This window comes from Canis aureus, chromosome 21, assembly GCF_053574225.1.
Source record: "Canis aureus isolate CA01 chromosome 21, VMU_Caureus_v.1.0, whole genome shotgun sequence".
Lineage (NCBI taxonomy): Eukaryota > Metazoa > Chordata > Mammalia > Carnivora > Canidae > Canis > Canis aureus.
Genome location: NC_135631.1, coordinates 38,940,109 through 38,958,408, shown reverse-complemented (window position 1 = coordinate 38,958,408; position 18,300 = coordinate 38,940,109). Strand labels below are relative to the sequence as shown.

The 18,300-nt window shown below is 35.8% G+C and overlaps 1 protein-coding gene across 2 annotated transcripts in view; it reads right to left on the bottom strand.

Annotated features, from left to right (window-relative positions):
• Nucleotides 1–18,300, bottom strand: part of FAM185A (family with sequence similarity 185 member A) — a 58,465-nt gene that overhangs the window by 22,360 nt on the left and 17,805 nt on the right. The window contains exon 5 of one of the 2 annotated variants that reach the window (XM_077863943.1): nucleotides 6,553–6,594. The exons of the other annotated variant lie outside the window; for it this stretch is intronic. Within the exon in view, the coding sequence (XP_077720069.1) occupies nucleotides 6,553–6,594 (42 nt within the window). The remainder of the gene's footprint in view (nucleotides 1–6,552; nucleotides 6,595–18,300) is intronic. 2 annotated transcript variants of the gene reach the window in all.

Below are 18,300 nucleotides of genomic sequence, written 5' to 3'. Positions count from 1 at the left end.
TAATTCTAAGGGATAAAAACACCCCTGTGTTTAGTGCAGCATTATTTACACTAACTGAATTATGGAAGCAACCCAAATGTCCATCGATAGATGAATGGATAAAAAAGATGTGGTATACAGTGGAATATTACTCAGAAAAAAGAATGAAATCTTACCATTTACAATAATATGGTTGGAGCGAGAGAGTATTATGCTAGTAAAAAAAATCAGTGAGAAAAAAACAAATACCATATGATTTCACTCATATGTGGAATTTAAGAAACAAATCAACAAAGACAAAAAGAGACAAGTAGAAAGAGACTCTTAACTATACAGAACAAACTGATGGTTACCAGAGGGGAGAGGTGGGGGGATGGATGAAATAGGTGAAGGGGATTAGAAGTACACTTGCCATGATGGGTACTTAGTAATGTACAGAATTACTGAATCACTATATTCCACACCTAAAACTAATAAAATAAATCTTGCCATTTGCAACAAGGATGGATCTATGCTGGATCCATACATGGATCTATGTAAAGGAAAAAAAAAAAAGAGACAAACCAAGAAACAGACTCTTCATTATAGAGAACAAACTGATGGGTTACCAGAGTGGAGGTGGGTGGGAAGATGGATGAAATAAGCAATGGGGATTAAAGAGTGCACTTGTGATGAGCACTGGGTAATATATGGAAGTATTGAATCATTATATTGTATACCTGAAACTAATATTACACTCTATGTTAACCAACTGGCATTTGAATACAGTTAAAATAAAAACTTAATTTCAAAATGTGAGGAATATATTGCTTTTTAATACTTATAATTTAAATGCTAATATTAAAAAAGAAAGTCTAAAATAAAAAGTCTGAAATCAATGACCTAATGTTTTACCTGAAGAAGCTAGACTAAGAGGAGCAAGGAAACTCAAAGTAAATGAAAGAACAAAATAAACAGCAGAAATCAATCAATACATTAGAAAACAAACAATAGAGATACTAACAACATGAAAAGTTGGTTCTTTGAAAAGATTAACAAAATTATAAAGTCAAGTCTCACTAATCCAGAAAAAGAGAATATAACTATCAATATCAGGGATGAAGAGGAAAGAAATATCACTACACATCCTATAGGCATAAAAAGGAGTATAAGGGAATACTTTGCATAAATATGTGAACAAATTTGACAATTTGACAAAATAGACAAATCTCTTGAAAAAAATCACCAAATGTAAAACCAGATAAAACAAATTATTAATATAATAATAAAGTATCTATTACCTATACAGTCACGATTCTAGATAAAGATGATGAAGTAATACATTGGAGAATGAAAGATTTTTCAACAAGTGGTGATATAATAACTAAAACATTCATATGGGAAAAAACAAATCTTGATTCTTATTGCACACTCAACACAAAAATTAGAGATAGATTGAAGGCAAAAGCAGAAACTATTAAAGATGCTAGAGAAAAACATAAGAGAACAGCTTTATGATTGAAAGCAGAAAAAAAAAAAAAAAAAAAAAAAAAAAGAAAGCAGATACAGATTTCTCAGGACACAGGAAACAATAACCATGAAAATAATCAGTAAATTAGACTTTATCAAAATGGAAATCTTCTCATCAAAACACACTTAAGAAAATGCATAGGCAAGTCACAGACTGAGAGGAAATATGGAAAAACAAGGATCTGACGGAGGGTTGTTCCCAGAACATATGAACAACTCCTCCAATTCAATAATAAAAAGATAAATAATCCAGTTGAAAATTAAATGGGCAAAATATCTGAACAAAATATTCAAAAAGAGGGACGCCTTGTTGGCTCAGTGGTTGAGCATCTTTCAGCTCAGGGCATGCTTCTGGGGTCCAGGATCAAGTCCCACATCAGGCTCCTTGTAAGGGATCTGCTTCTTCCTCTGCTATGTCTCTGCCTTTCTCTTTGTATCTCTAATGAATAAATAAATAGAATCTTTAAACAAACAAACAAAACACAAAACTTCATAAAGAAAGAGAGGCGCCTGGGTGGCTCGGTTGGTTAGGGGTCTGTCTTCAGTGGAGTCATGATCCCAGAGTCCCAGGATCAAATCCTATGTCTGGCTCCCTGCTCAGAAGGGAGTCTGTTTATCACTCTGCCCCTCCCTGCTCATGCTCTCTTTCTCTCAAATACATAAATAAAATCTGAAAAAAAAAAAAAAGATATACTAATAACCAATAAGTACACAAGAAAGTACTAAACATCATTAGTCATCAGGGAAATGTAAATTAATATAGGGAAACCACTGTACACACACTGGAACGGGTGAAATTAAAAGACTGACAATAAAAATACTGGTGAGGATGCGGAACAACTCATACACTGTAGGAGGAAGTGTGAAATGGAACTTGGGGGGTAGTTTATCTGGTAGTTTATTATGCAAACTCAAATCAGCTATTCTATTCCTAGGTATTTACCCAAGAGGAGAAAAATACATACATAAAAATGTGTGTGTATATATATATATACACATATGTACACATATATTTATATATATGTAATCCATATATCCCTCCATAAAATGACTTGTCTAAAAATGTTCATAGCAACCTTTTTTACAATTGCCAAAAACTAGACACAGCCCAGGTATCCATCAACAGTATAGATAAACAAATTAAGCTTTCTAATTGCCTGCTTCAACTTCTATACCCTCTGGTACATTACAAAACAACAGCTCTTGGTTGCTTTTTCAAAATATAAATCATATATTACTCCCCTGCTAACACCTGTTGTAGTTGGAATTAAATCCGTATTCTTACAATGTCTATAAGGCTCTATCTGGATTTAGCCCTCACTTCCCTCATCTCCCATGACTCTCCACAAGATCTCCTTCTATACCTTGAAAATGGTAGGTTCATTCAATTTTCAGGGCTTGCACCAGCTTTTCCTCTATCTGGGGAGCTCTGTATCCAGAATTTTATGAGCCTCTTTCCCATTCTGGCTTTAGTTCAAATGTCCCTTCTTCAGACTCTTCCTGATTGCTAAACGCAATAGCTTTCTTTCCTCATTCTCTATTCCATTACCCTCTTATTTATTCATTGCACAATTTGAAGTTATCTTTGGTTATTTACATGCTTATTGTCTTTCTACTCAGGCCAAACGTGAGCATGGAGACTATGTCTTGCTGACCATAATATTTCCTAGTACCTAAAAGAGTTCCTGATACAGAGCAGGCATTCAACAAATAGATGTTGACTAGTTACTGCCATACACAAGATTGTCTTCAAATATTAGCACAATGTTGAGGCAGTAAATATAGACATAATTTATATTTTTCTTCCAAAGTCTTGATATAGATACTGAAAGAAAGGAATTTATGAAATAAACATTTCTTTCATAATTAGGGCTAAAACATAGAGGCTTACATGTTTTATATTATAGATAATAAACTCCAAGAGGAAAGAGAAGGATAGTTTATTGAATAACTACTATTTGTTGGGCTGTACCTTATATCGGTGATCCTTGAACAACACAGGTTTGAACTGTTAGGAATTTGAAAAAATTTGAATTCACTTATGAATTTGAAAAAATTGAAAAAGTGAAAATTCATAAGTGAATTTTTGGGATAAATATACAGTACAGTACTGTGAATGTATTTTCTCTTATGATTTTCTTAACATTTCTTTTCTCTTGCTTACTTATTATAATAATATAATATGTAATACATATGGCATACAAAATATGTGTTAACTAACAGTTTGTGTTATTGGTTAAGGCTTCTGGTCAACAGTAGGCTATTAGTGGGTACTATGCTATTTAATATCTTAACAATGTTGCACTATATTAAGTGATATCCATTTTATGTGTAAAAATGCAAATTCAGAAATACTTATTAATTTGATCAAACTCACACAGCAAATAGGTGGTAGGACCAAAATTCACAATCAAATCTACTTCTACAGTTCATGCTTCTCCACACTACAACAGATCAAAATATAATTTAACAAATGTATACATTTTCTCTTATTTTAAAAGATTCTTCCAAAATAAAACCCTAAATTTATCAACCACATTTACCAAATAAAGAATTCAGCCTTTATTTACTTTCACATATTTGTGGATTTTTAAGAATCTAAAACCACGGACTCGATTTAAATTTTGCTAAAGAAAATATAAAGGGTCATTAACTACTTCTAGAATCTAGAAGATTTTTTTATTCATTTGAGAGCAAGTGAGCAAGCATGCATGTACGAGCAAGTATGCGCTGGTGGCAGGGCAGAGGGAGGGCCAGAAAGCAGACTCTCCAAGCAAATTCCCTGCCAACCATGGAGCCCAACACATGGTTCTATCCCATGATACCAAGATCACCAGTGGAGCCAAAACAAAGAGTCCAACACTCAACTGACTGAGCCACCGAGGCGCCCCTACAATATATTAAAAAAAAAAACAAACATATTTTATTTATTTATTCATGAGAGACACAGAGAGAGGCAGAGACATAGGTAGAGGGAGAAGCAGGCTCCCTGCAGGGAGCCCGATGTGGGACTCGATCCCAGGACCCCAGAATCACGACCTGAGCCAAAGGCAGATGCTCAACCGCTGAGCCACCCAGGCGTCCCCCCTATAATATATTTCTTAACATTGGACTTAGGTCATTTTCTTTGAGTAGACAGAGATTAATCTAAGAAAAATAAAACATTTTGTTTGAAAATCCCTCTGGTACTTAATAGTGGGGAAAAGTTCATATGGAAAATTAAAAAGAATTTATAATGTTAATCATTTATACAGAGTTTGAAACCATCTTCAAACACGTACATTACTGTTCATTTCATCCCTGCTATTACTATTCTTTGCCAGTATAAATAAATAACCATTTCCAATTTTAGAGAGAATGGTTTTCCGTTTTGTTCCCATATTTCCATCCAAGAATAACACTAGCATTATCATATTATAATCATAAGATTCGTCAAATTCATATCTGCTTAAAGGGCCTTCTAGTTGGTATTGAAATTCTGTGCCTCCCAATTTGCAATATTCTCTTTTTCCCCTCTTGCCTTATTGCTACAAACTCCACTCTGTCTAGCATTTTCTCTCCTCAGCTAGCTTAGCTTCTCACCAGTGTACCTTTTTGTTCACACTAGAAATTTCCCTTACCATCTCAAGATGTGTGCTCTGACGAAATGGCCTGAGCAGTCAACAGAAAATCTTGATTACTGGAAACAGGTAAATCCTTCTGTCATGTCTTAGTTAAATGATTTTTTTAAAAAATAATTTTCTTTTAAAAGATTTTATTTATTTATTCATGAGAGACACAGGCAGAGAAGCAGGGACATAGGTAGAGGGAGAAGCAGGCTCCATGCAGGGAGCCTGATGCAGGATTCGATCCCAGGACCACAGGATCACACGCTGAGCCAAAGGTAGATGCTTAACCGCTGAGCCACCCAGGAGTCCTAGGTAAAAGGATTTATAACTACCACTTAAGAAGCCTTTATTTTCTACTTAATCACTCACTGAACATAAAAGATACTATCCCCTAAAATTTTTTTTATTTATTTATTTATTTATTTATTTATTTATTTATTTATTTATTTATTTATTTATGAATGACAGAGAAAGAGAGAGGCAGAGACACAGGCAGAGGGAGAAGCAGGCTCCATTCAGGGAGCCCGATGTGGGACTCGATCCCGGGTCTCCAGGATCACACCCCGGGCTGAAGGCGGCGCTAAACCGCTGAGCCACCGAGGCTGCCCTCTTAAAAATTTTTAAAAAGGTATGTACTTTTAGCCAGAAACTTCAGGAGTGATAGTGAAAAGAACTATTGAACATGTTTACTATTTCAATCAGTACAAAGAAAGGAAAAATGTAAAATGTCAAAAAGGACAAAGCCAGGATGCTTGGGTGTTCATAACGACAATAAGCCACAGCTTCCCCACAAAGGTTCTGGTTTCCCATCCCCACCCCCAATCCTTTAAGGCCAAAAAACCACCACTACTCTTAGGGTTCAGTGTGCCTTTGCCCACTTGGTGCTATTTGGGAGGAGAAAAACTATCTAAACTCTCTGAAATCTGAACTTTTTCTCCCACAGATGCAGAATCACATGTAGTGATGAGGTCTAAGGTACCATTAGCCACTATTAGCTCTGACTTAGGATTAGAACAATAATAAAAATGACTATTATTTATTCAATTTTTACCATACGTCATAAATCGTGAAGTACTTTAAATACATGATCTCACTTCTTATAATAACCCTAAATGATAGGTACTTAGTATTATTTCTATTTTTTTAGATGTGGAAATTGAAGCACAGAGAAGGTAATTAGCCCATTTATACAAAGTGGTGAAGTCAGAATTCTAACTTTATTCTTACTGATACCAAATCTATAATTATACATTATTTATAGGATGAGGAGTCAATGAATTTCCAGAAATAATTTTATGTATTCATACAATGGGTCTGCCTATATTTGACTTCCATTATCAGGATTCTATCAGATTCGTCAGCTAAATTTCAGATTTTATTTACCCTAATAAAATATCACAAAGATAGCTATTCTTAAAAGGATGCAAAATTTACCAACCAGCAGCTTAGCACATACCTACTACGATATTTCCCATCTTGCTTTGTAACGTTATATCACCTGTAAAGGAAAAAGAAAGACAATTTTATATATTAGGGATAATCTAGAAAGGAACTGTTGTATAGTATTCTAACATGGTTGGGGGACGCCTGGGTGGCTCAGTGGTTGAACGTTGTCTTTGGCTCAGGGTGTGATCCTGGGGTTCCAGGATCGAGCCCCCACTGGGCTCCCTGTGAGGAGCCTGCTTCTCCCTCTGCCTATGTCTCTGCCTCTCTTTGTCTCTCATGAACAAATAAATAAAATCTTTTAAAAAATAAAACACGGTTGGCTATCCATATTATTTAATAACATTGTTATTATTGTTGACAAATTTTCTATTACAAATCTACTAAGAGATTTAGCTGCAACTCTGAAATAACTAGCTTTAGTCATCTATACAAACTCTTCCTCTATTCTACCTTAAGCTTCTCTAGCATAACTACAAAAGGAACCACCATACTTTCTGGGAAACATGAAAGAAATGTAAGGATATTTCTGTAACGCGTAAATGAAAAAGTTACTTAAATGTACTCACTATGTATTTTCAGCATAAACATCACTATATTTATCAGATCACTCAAGTTGTGAACCAACTAATACTAAAATAATCCATGGAAAAAAGTTATTACTGTTATTTTTCAGGCCACTCTGCCGTGCCTGTTAAAGTCATTTCTGTGCCAAGAGTTACAGAGTTTGGGGCAGGAATAATGAACACACGGCAGTATGACTAACAAAGAAAAAGGTTTCAGAGGTTCCTGTCTTTTGATGAAAATACATTTTCCAGGACAAGTATAGGATATTGCAATCATTCTTCTCAGCCTCTTTCTTCTAATACCAAAATTAGTATGATTTTTCTTCATATGTGTGTCTGTTTGTAGAATTACTCCTAGAGTCATACCACCTAAGTTCACTGCACTGAAAATGCAAGCAACATGGCTTTCTACCATAATACCAGAACTACCTTAAAAAGGTACAGGAATAACTTTTATCTCAGAAATATCCAGGGCAAGTGACCTCATTTACTTAATTTCTTACATCCTGTAAATACGGTCATATATCAGTAACTGAGAAAAAGCCAACAAAGCACTTGATCATTTGTCCTATAGTCAGATGTACTTTGATTACAAAAATCTCTCTAAAAAGTCTTTTACTCCATCATACTTCAAGTGAAGATATAAACAAGGGGTACATTTGTGTAGGCATAAAACTTGGTTTGTATAAAGAAATTAAGCTCCTAAAATTATTTTCAAGTCTCAGTAAGTTACAGGGTTGTAAAGATTCTTTTATTTATTTTTTAAAATGGATATGAAATCCCAGTTTTCTTTTTTTTTTTTAAATTTTTATTTATTTATGATAGTCACAGAGAGAGAGAGAGAGAGAGAGAGAGAGGCAGAGACACAGGCAGAGGGAGAAGCAGGCTCCATGCACCGGGAGCCCGACATGGGATTCGATCCCGGGTCTCCAGGATCGCGCCCTGGGCCAAAGGCAGGTGCTAAACCGCTGCGCCACCCAGGGATCCCTGTAAAGATTCTTTTAAATGTGTTATGTAAATATTATTTCATTGGTGTGTTCTAGACACTCTCTTCCAATTTTCAAACCCAGTAAATGCAGATTCACCATCATATGCAATTAGTGGCCAAAGATCCTACTGCTTCTAAGATGGCTTTCAATGATCCCTGCCTCCTGGTATTCATACCCTTGTATAATCTCCTCCCCTCAAGTATAGGCTGTACCTAATAATTTGCTTTTAACACAGAACATAAGGCAAAAGTGATAGGATGTTGCTTCCAAGATTAGGTTACAAAAAGATAATAGTTTCTGTCTTGCCAGCCCTCTTCTGCTCTGAGGGAAGCCAGCTAGTCATGCTGTCAACTGCCCCATAAAAGAAGCCCACTAGGAAGGAACTAAAAAAGGCCTCTGTCCAACAGGATCTGACCTGAATCCTGCCAACGACCACATGAGTGGGCTAGGAAGCAGACTCTCCCTTTGTGGAACATTCAAATGTACCCCATGGCCTCAGCTGACAGGATCCAGTTAAGCCACACCAAGATTCCTAACCTAACCAAACTGTTAAGACAATAAATGTTTGTTGCTTTCAGCTGCTAAGTTTAGAGATAACTTGTTAGAAGTAACTAGTATAGATGTTGAAAACTGAACATGGGGTGCTGCCATAATAAATACCTAAAAATGTAGGAGTAGTTTTGGAACTTGGCAATGGGTAGAGGTTGGAAAGATTTTGAGGGATGTGTTAAAGAAAGCTTAAATTGCCTTGAACAGACAGTTAGTAGAAAGTTGGACTTTGAGTATTCTTTATACAAAGGTTCAGGAGGAAGTGAGGAAAATGTTTTTGGAAGTTGGAGAAACGCAAATTCCTGTTTAGTAGTTGCAGAAACCTAACACCACCATTATCTTCAGTAGTGTGGAAACTAAGAAATGTAATTTAACGAAGTGAATGATTTAACTAAAATTTCCAAGCAAGGTTAAAGTGTTGTGTTATGTGTAGGTTTTTTGTTTTGTTTTGTTTTTTGCACCACTTACTGTAAAATGCAAGAGAAGAGAGATAAACTAATCTAAAGAAAGGGCTGCGAATCAAACAAACAAACTAAACCAGGACACAAATAGTTTTGAAAATTCTCAGCCTCTCAAGATGGCAAAAGATGTTAAAGTTAGGAATAGCTTCCAAACAAAGTTTGAATCCAGGGCAGTACATGGCCTAAAATGAAGCTGAGGGGTGACTGCAAAATCTCTTCTTAAGACCCCAGAAAGGTCAAGAGTGGTACGTCACAGTACTAATTATACTAAAAGCCCTTTAAAAAGATTAAAGGTATATTTCACAGAGCCTCTCAATCAAACAACAGACACTCTAGAAAGCTTGAGTACATTTTACCTCAATATCTCCACAGAGATTCTTAGATGTGGCTTTTATCTTATGGAATAAACCCCAACATGATTCACAGAAGGCTGACAAAATTTTTGAGAGAATAACAACAGCAAACACACTGCTAAACTGAACTAAAAAGAACACTGAACAGTACAAAGTAAAAAGAGACCACTGGACCTCCAAAATTCTATTGTCAGGAAGCTGACTAAGAAAACCACTTAGATGCAAACACATGCTTTATTTCATGAAAAAGTAAGGATGACTCAAAGGGAGGAACAAAAACCAAGAGGACAAAGCCTGAAACCCTAAGAAATTATTCTCAGGTCTTCTGATATAATTAAGGAAACTCCAATGTCTGCCCACCCAAATTTCAAAATCACTATGGACCAGTGACTGCTTCGTGCCTCTCATTTTCCCACTTTTGAACAGGAACCTCTATAGCAATTATCCTATACCTGTCCCATCAGTGTATAGGCAGTGTGCATGGGGGGATCTGAGGCTAGATAGCTTGTCTCTTTAGTTCACAGGTCTTCAGATTTCGAGAAACTGTTCTTGAGGAGTTGTACTTAAGCAACTATACTTGAGGAGCCTCATCTACACCTTGATCTGATTTTGATGAAGAGATTCTGTATTCTGATGTGGTACCTAATGGGATGAGACTTTTAGGAAACTTGGAAGGGAGTATATTTTGCATGTGGGAGGGACATGAATCATTTAGGGGAGGAGCCAGAGACAGCCTGGCCATCCAAAGCCTTATAGGGTATCTGGGGAGATACATACATAAAAAATTAAAAATTGGTATTTATAAATAATTATAAGTGAAAGTCAAAAGTGAACAATAAGTATTAGGTGCTATGGCCATTCAGAAAAAAGAGACTAAAATGACCTGACGTGGACAAGGAGAAGACATAGTACAGATATCACCAGAGCTGAGATTTGAAGCATGAATAAAATTTGAATATGTTGAAGGGGAAGGATTTTCTGGAAAAAAGAATTACATAAACAAAGGTAAAAAGGCAGAACTAAATATGCTATATTTAAATTATGCAAATCAGTTAAGCTGAAGCAATTAGGCATGTCTATAGGGATGGGGATCATGTCTTTCTTATTTATCATTATATCCAAAAAGCTTTGTACAGTACCCAGTGCACAGAAAACATTATCATTTTTTAAATGATTTTTAAAATTGATTTGAATGATTTTTTAAATGTTCAGATTTAGTTTGGAAAAACAAATGAAGAGCAATCTGTAGAACTGTGGGGTACTAGTCTATGGACTTTATCCTAAATTCAAAGAGTCAGTGAAGAATTTCAAGATGGATACAAATAAGAAAACCATGCTTTAGGGAGATTAATCTAGTGTGAAACAGTGAAAACTTCTATTCAGAAATCTCTTTATTGTTTCCACCTCCTGAACACTTCAAAAATAAAATGAAGTAGAACACTGATTTTTGTGATTTTAACTATTAGTAAAGAACTATGACAGGGACATGTGGGTGGCTCAGTGGTTGAGCATCTGCCTTTTTTGGCTGGGTTGTGATCCCAGGGTCCTGGTATTGAGTCCCCCAAATGAGGCTTGCCCAAGGGACCCTGCTTCTCTGCCTATGTCGCTGCCTCTCTCTTTGTGTCTCTTATGAATAAGTAAATTAAAAAATCTTAAAAAAAAAAAGAACTATGACAGTTTTATAGTCATTTAGCTAGTGGGCCCAGTTGCCCACTCAGCAAGGCAAAAAAGCTTTATTATCTTATACTAGTCTCAATGAATTCTATAGATATTTCCTATTTTTTTTTTTAAGGAAAACATGTTTCTCAAAAGCTAAGCATTACTGCTCATCATGAAAATAAAGTGATCTCAAAGTTACGGTTCTTACATCCATAAGATAGAAGTTTTAGATCTATTAAAGAATGAAGTTGGAAACCCTGGGTGGCTCAGCGGTTAAAGTGTCTGCCTTCGGTTCAGGGCATGATCCTAGAGTCCAGGATCGAGTCCCACATCAGGCTCCCTGCATGGAGCCTGCTTCTTCTACTTCTTTTTTTTTTTTTAAAGATAGATAGATAGATAGATAGATTTATTTATTTATTTATTTATTTATTTATTTAAGAGAGAGAGAGAGAGAGGCAGAGACACAGGAGGAGAGAGAAGCAGGCTCCATGCAGGGAGCCCGACATGGTACTCGATCCTGGGACTCCAGGATCATGCCCTGGGCCAAAGGCAGGCGCTAAACCGCTGAGCCACCCAGGGATCCCCGGAGCCTGCTTCTCCCTCTGCCTGTGTCTCTGCCTCTCTTCTCTGTGTCACTCATGAATAAATAAATAAAATGTTAAAAAAAAAAAAAAGAATGAAGACTAGTTCATATTATAGGGGCACCTAGAGTCTCAGATTACATCTCTCTTGAATGTTAAGAATTCTATACTGTAAAAGCATAGTGGAACAAGAAAAACTATGAAAATAAGAAATATTTATAAATATAAAGAATATTTCAAAATATTTTTGTCACTGCTAAAGAACTTTTAAAGCAGTAAACAAAAAATATATTTTCAACTCATATCAAAATATTTACAAAACTCTACCCCAAACAGAAATATTCCAAAGTCATTATAATATGCAAAATGGACCTCTTACCTCAAATGCTTTGTGGAATAAGGCAGATTATTTAAAAGGACACAACTCAACCAATACTAGCACAGTTTCCTGTATTTTGGTTCTACCTATTTGGTCTCCAATAAACAAATCACTATTTGAGAGGAGGAGATCTTTGTAAAAGCCTTCTTTTCAATAAAGCGGATGCCATAAGGTCTGTAATAACCATGTATGCTTACTCTCAAGTTATGCAACTTCTCCACAAATCCCAGTGTTTGAGAAAACATATTGCTTTTCTTAGCTAGTAATTCTTCATTCTAGTAGGGCGGGAAGAAAAGATAAGCTATCAATTAGAGATGAACATGAGTTTATTTTTCTTCACTAAAAGAAATGTGATTAAGGTTTTTTTTTTTTTTGATTATGGTTTTAAAAAACATATACTCTAATAATCCAAACAGAGCAATCAAATATCCTTTAAGGTTAAATTCTTTTTGTATTGGGGTGAGGGGACAGGTAGCAGGATGGGAGGCACTTGCTATTTGTAAGCCATAGTTCTAAATGCTAGAATACACAGAAGAACATTATCCTTGCTCTTGAGGAACTTACAATTAGGCAAAAATATATGGGTCAATGGAAGGCCAAAGATGAGGAGATGATGCTTTACCTGAACACTAATAAAAGTCAATGAAGTAAAGAAAGATGGGAAAAGCACTTTAAGAAAACTATCAACAGAATGATCAGTATAGTCAAAGGCTCTGATCAAGGACTTGAAAGTATAAAACAGGTAAGAATATATATGGGAAAGTAAGAGATTATGTAATTCTGGAGGGTAAAGTATAGGGTTCAAAGGGAAATGGAAAATTAGGCAGGTCATTCAGGCAACTGCAAAAGTTTGAATAAGAGAATGCCATGTTCAATGTGCATTTCTAATAAACAACCATAGGCTATAGTCAGGAGGAAGGATGTGAAGAAAGCAAAGACTGGAAGAAAGTTGTTGCTAGAGTTGAAACAAGAGGGGACAAGAATCTTTTTAAAAAAATATATTTTATTTATTTATTCATGAGAAACAGAGAGAGAGGCAGAGACACAGGCAGAGGGAGAAGCAGGCTCCATGCAGGGAGCCCAATGTGGGACTCAATTCCGGGTCTCCAGGATCACGCCCTGGGCTGAAGGCGGCACTAAACCGCTGAGCCACCTAGGCTGTCTGAGGTGACAAGAATCTTAAAGAGAATAGTAGAAATTAGAAAGAAAAAGATGGGACAGATTGAAGAAATATTTAGGTGATAAAACCTACCTAAACCTGGTGATTAATTAGATGAGTGGGAGATGAGAGAAGAATCTAGGATAAGTTCAAGATTTCTAGCTTGGGGAGTTTGGTACATGGTAATATCAGAACTGCAAATGTAAACAGAGGAGGAGGAACATATGGATGAGGTTTGGGGAAGTGGGGAAAAGTAGGATAAAAGAAGTTATAAATGTTGAGATTGAGATGCTTGTAAAGATCCAATTAGCTATGTCTTTCAAGGAGATGGATGTATAAGTCAGCAGTCAGAGCTAGAGATATAGATTTGAATTATCAGAATATAGGAGTGAGTGGTTAAGACTCAAAGCATATAAGATGCCCAAGAAAAAGAAAGAAGCAAAAGAACCATAAAACAGGATGAAATCCTGGAGAATACCCCAAGGTGTGGAAAAAGGAGGAATTCATAGAAGTTTGAGAAAGATCAGTTATAAATATAAAACATGAAAGAGACTACCACTGCCCACTAATATTTGTGTGCTTTTTTCCTGCCTTAAAATACCGCTAACTCTCAATCTTAGCCTCTTCCAATTTGATAAAGTCATTTAAAACATTTTGGCTAGGGACACCTGGCTGGTGCAGTCAGTTGGGTGCCCAACTTTCAGTTTTGGTGAAGGTGGTGATCTTGGGGTTGTGAGACTGGCCCTGGCTCAGGCTCCATGCTCAGTGTGAAGTCTGCTTGAGACTCTTTCCCTCTCCTTCTCCCTCTCCCTCTCCCCCCCTCCTCCCCACCCTGTGTGCATGCAGGCACTCTCTCAAATAAATAAATCTTAATAAAATAAAAATAAATAAAAATAAGATATTCTGGATAAAAATATATGGCAGAATCAGCTTGTTTTTGAAATTTTTCCCATGAATCTCTGATCTCTCTTCGTTGGGTGGAAGCTTAGAAGCCACACAATAAAGATGGCAGCATCACCTTTACAGAGAGAGCCAAGTCCATCTTGGACTTGGAACTGAGCCCAAATATTGCATATATCACATATCTAAATCCTGAAAAAAAATTTATGCTCTCCGTACCACAAAGCAAGCAGTAATTCCTTCCTAGTATTCATATAAAAAAGTTTTAAGTGTCCAGAGTCAACATTAACATATGTCCAAATGATAATCAGACTGAAACTTTACAACAGACTTAACAATAAATCCTAGAATTTAAACAAAGCATTTTCATGAACTTCATGAAAAGTTCTATTTATCCCAATAAAAGCTTTTCTTTTGAAATTTTATATTATTTTTGACTTCCTAAATTCACAATGCAGATGTTTGACAATTTTACCAGTGACTACATGTCATTTCTTAAAGCAAATTGGGACATTTATTTATGAAGTTCTGATATCAAAGTTGTCAACTGTACTTGTATAGCTAATGGAGCTTTTATTTCTGTGAGTTTCTAAAATTCAAAGTAGTTAAATGAGAAAAATTCAAGAAAATGAGAGAACTAATACACAGCAATTTATTTATCAATGTATATCCCAAAGAACCTAAAATAAAAGAGAGAGAGAGAGAGAGGCAGAGACACAGGAGGAGAGAGAAGCAGGCTAAGTTACATGGGGAATCTAAATATTTAAAGTACACTTTTATTAATCACTTACTCCAAATAGTAACAAGTTAAATATAAAATGCTAAAACAACTGTCATGAGTATGCTTACATATTAAAAACTGATTAATTGTTCAAATTATGTTATAAATGAAAACCAATCCCAGTAAACCATTTCTCTCTCCTCTTTCTTTTTCTTTCCTTTCCTCTTCTCTTCTCTTCTCTTTTCTTTCTTTCTTTCTTTTCTTTTCTTTCTTTCTTTCTTTCTTTCTTTCTTTCTTTCTTTCTTTCTTTCTTTCTTTCTTTCTTTCTTTCTTTCTTTCTAAGATTTTTATTTATTTATTCATGAGAGACACAGAGAGACAGAGAGAGGCAGAGACACAGGCAGAGGGAGAAGCAGGTTCCATGCAGGGAGCCTGACGTGGGACTTGATCCTGGGTTTCCAGGATCAGGCCCTGGGCTGAAGGCAGCGCTAAACCGCTGAGCCACCTGGGCTGCCCCCCAGTAAACCATTTCAAGGTAGCTTTTGTTTCTTTCTAAAGAGTCAGGAGACTACATATATTTATATTTTAAAAACATATTTAGTAGAATATATATAATTATATGTATATCTTACATATACATTAATAGAATTCTTGTAAAATAATATTCAAATAGAAAATAATAAAATATAATTCACATAGACTCTATAATTTTTGATAATTTAGAAGGAAATCAAAAGAGTAAACTGTCACAAAATTTTATACCTAAACACAAACTATCCAACTACCTATTCTCTACTAGATTGTCAGTCCAGAACAGCAGGGAATATTTGTTGGATCAATAAATAAACCAGTTTCTTTTATAGTAGAAGGTACACGTACGTAATAGATATGAGTCAACCAACCTTACAAATAGTAAATATTACTAGTCAAGTAACTTACTCATTTTTTTACCTAGAAAAAATATGGTTGACTATATTTAAAAATTCCATTTGGAAACACATTTAGGATAGATTTTTTTCTTCTCTACACAAAGGAGTCAATTTAGCAGTTAGAAAAGATATATTACTGCTTTCATTATCCCTTTTACTGGGCATCAGTACTCTAAGCACGTTGGGTATTGGTTTGTCATCAGGGTATATGAACAAATAGAAAATACAGACAAGATAAATTTCATGCTCACTCTTCCTTTCATAGAACCCTTAGAAACCATACATTGAAGATAGCAGCAGCACTTTTATGGAATGAACTGAATGCCTAAATATCTCCATCTCCATGGAGCCAAGCTGAACCTGAACACTGTACAGAAGAACATCAACTTTTCTGCCAGATGTTGTAAGGCATAACAAATGTTATTGAAACTGGAGTTTACAATATAGAACATAGCTGAAGCAGTCCATCTGTGTTGTAGCACTGTCTGCCTACAGAAAACATCTCTAGAGCATGCCAGGAAGCCCTCAAAGCAATGATGGTATTTGGATTCACCATGGCTATTACACAGATTTGTTTGAACATTGTTTAAAAACATCTAGAAGGTCAAGAAACCTGGATCATATCCTTGCTCTTACATTAACTTGTAATTGACAACAAACAATCAGACATTTCTAAGTTTTGTTTTCTTCAATTGGTAAACAGCCAATTGTCCATTAAGTCAAAGGGCCTGGCCCACCTAAGCCCTCAATACATGTTTGCTTTCAAGCCATCCACCTACCCACTGACATCAAAATCTCCAAACTCATATACTAGGTAAATCTATCAAAAAAGACAGATATTGTCATCATACCTGTGGTTAAAAAAAAAAAGGGCTTTTTATAACATCTGTATGCTGAGTTTTAAAAAATCTATTTGAAAAAAATTTTTTTAAATCTACTTGGGGAAAAAAAAATAAGCTTAAGTTTTGCTTAAGGAAAGAAAGGAAGCCAAACTAAATAAATCCTGGACAGGCAGGTCTTAGAATGTATATATTTCCTAAATCTTTTTCTGTAAGTCAGGTTTAGAGGTAGCAACACATTTTCCCATAAACAAGCCAGCTTGTTTAAATATAGCCAAAATATAATTTATTAGTTATATGACCATCCCCATTTAGAACAAAGAATTCACTGCAATATATATTCAGAGTTCCAATTTGGGATGATCCTTGGAAGATATCTCTCCCTACTAAAATCCCCATATCTAAAACACAGGGTCTTCTCACTAGCCATGACTCTGATCTTCTCACCTACTAGGGCTAGAACATTGCTTTTTTTTTTTTTTTTTTTTTTTTGAACATTGCTTATTTTTATGTACCCATCCCACCTCCACGCTCCAAACTCCAGTAGCATGTCCATATAATGATAAGGATGCCATTAGGACACCCTTAGGACAAGGATGGAGATAAGATTGGCATGGTAGAGGGAAGAAATAGGCTTATCTAAAGGGTGGTTAAAAAGTGGCAGGCACTGGTGTGATGAAGAAATGAGAAGGGTTCCTTTTATCTCTCTCACAAATTTACCACCACTGAAAAGCCAAAGTGGAGTGTGGGCCAAGGATCAGATGGGGAAAGCAGGGTTAAATAACATGGAAGCTTTTCAACAGTGGTGACTGTATCAAATTTTCCCTTCTCTTACTTCTCATTGCTGTACTAGTATTACAAATAATAAAGACTGCAAGTTCTTAAAGGATAGGGGTCATCTCTTGCCCAACTAGGTATCCTTGGTATCTGAAAATACCACATAGTAGGTATTCAATATTGTGTTAAATGAATCAATAAATATAACTGCAGTGAATGCTGTAATTCATCATCCAGAACTCCTCCATACCTGAGGGCTTACTTTCCTAGCTGATTGGAGTGCTGCTGGCAGACAGCCCTCAGCTGTCAGCCCTCTTATGGAATTGCCTTAGCTGAAAAGAGCCGTCTTGGCCCAAGATCATACTTCTTCCTACAACATTTTGCATCTATCTAATGATGGGTATATAAAGATCTAGCTTTCCTCACCTCAACTTGAGACAATTCTGAGGACAATCCTAGCTTCAGAGCTCTCCCCTGGGGTACTGAGGATGCATCACAGTCCAACTTCTCTAGTGGAAATTGGGCTTCCTTCCTCTGCATGGCTTTGGTCCCAAGACGCCTCCCTAATAAATGTGCTGCACTCTAATTTCCATTTCAGAGTCTGCTTTCAAGAAATCCAACTTGAGAGTACAGCCCAAAGAGGATCTAGGTCTGACCCAAATTTAAACCACCCAAGAAAAGGTATCAGACTTCAGATTAAAGGTCAGTAAATACAAAAGGCGTTAACAAAGGATAAGGAACAAACTCTTTTATCCCTAGCAATTGTTTCCATTTCAGCACTTTAAATAATCAATATAAGAGCCTAGAGTTTTTTTGATGATTGCCTCAAAAAGGTGCATCTGTTTACTATCATGTATGTTATTAATACTATTAAGTTATTAATAGCAAACTATAACAAA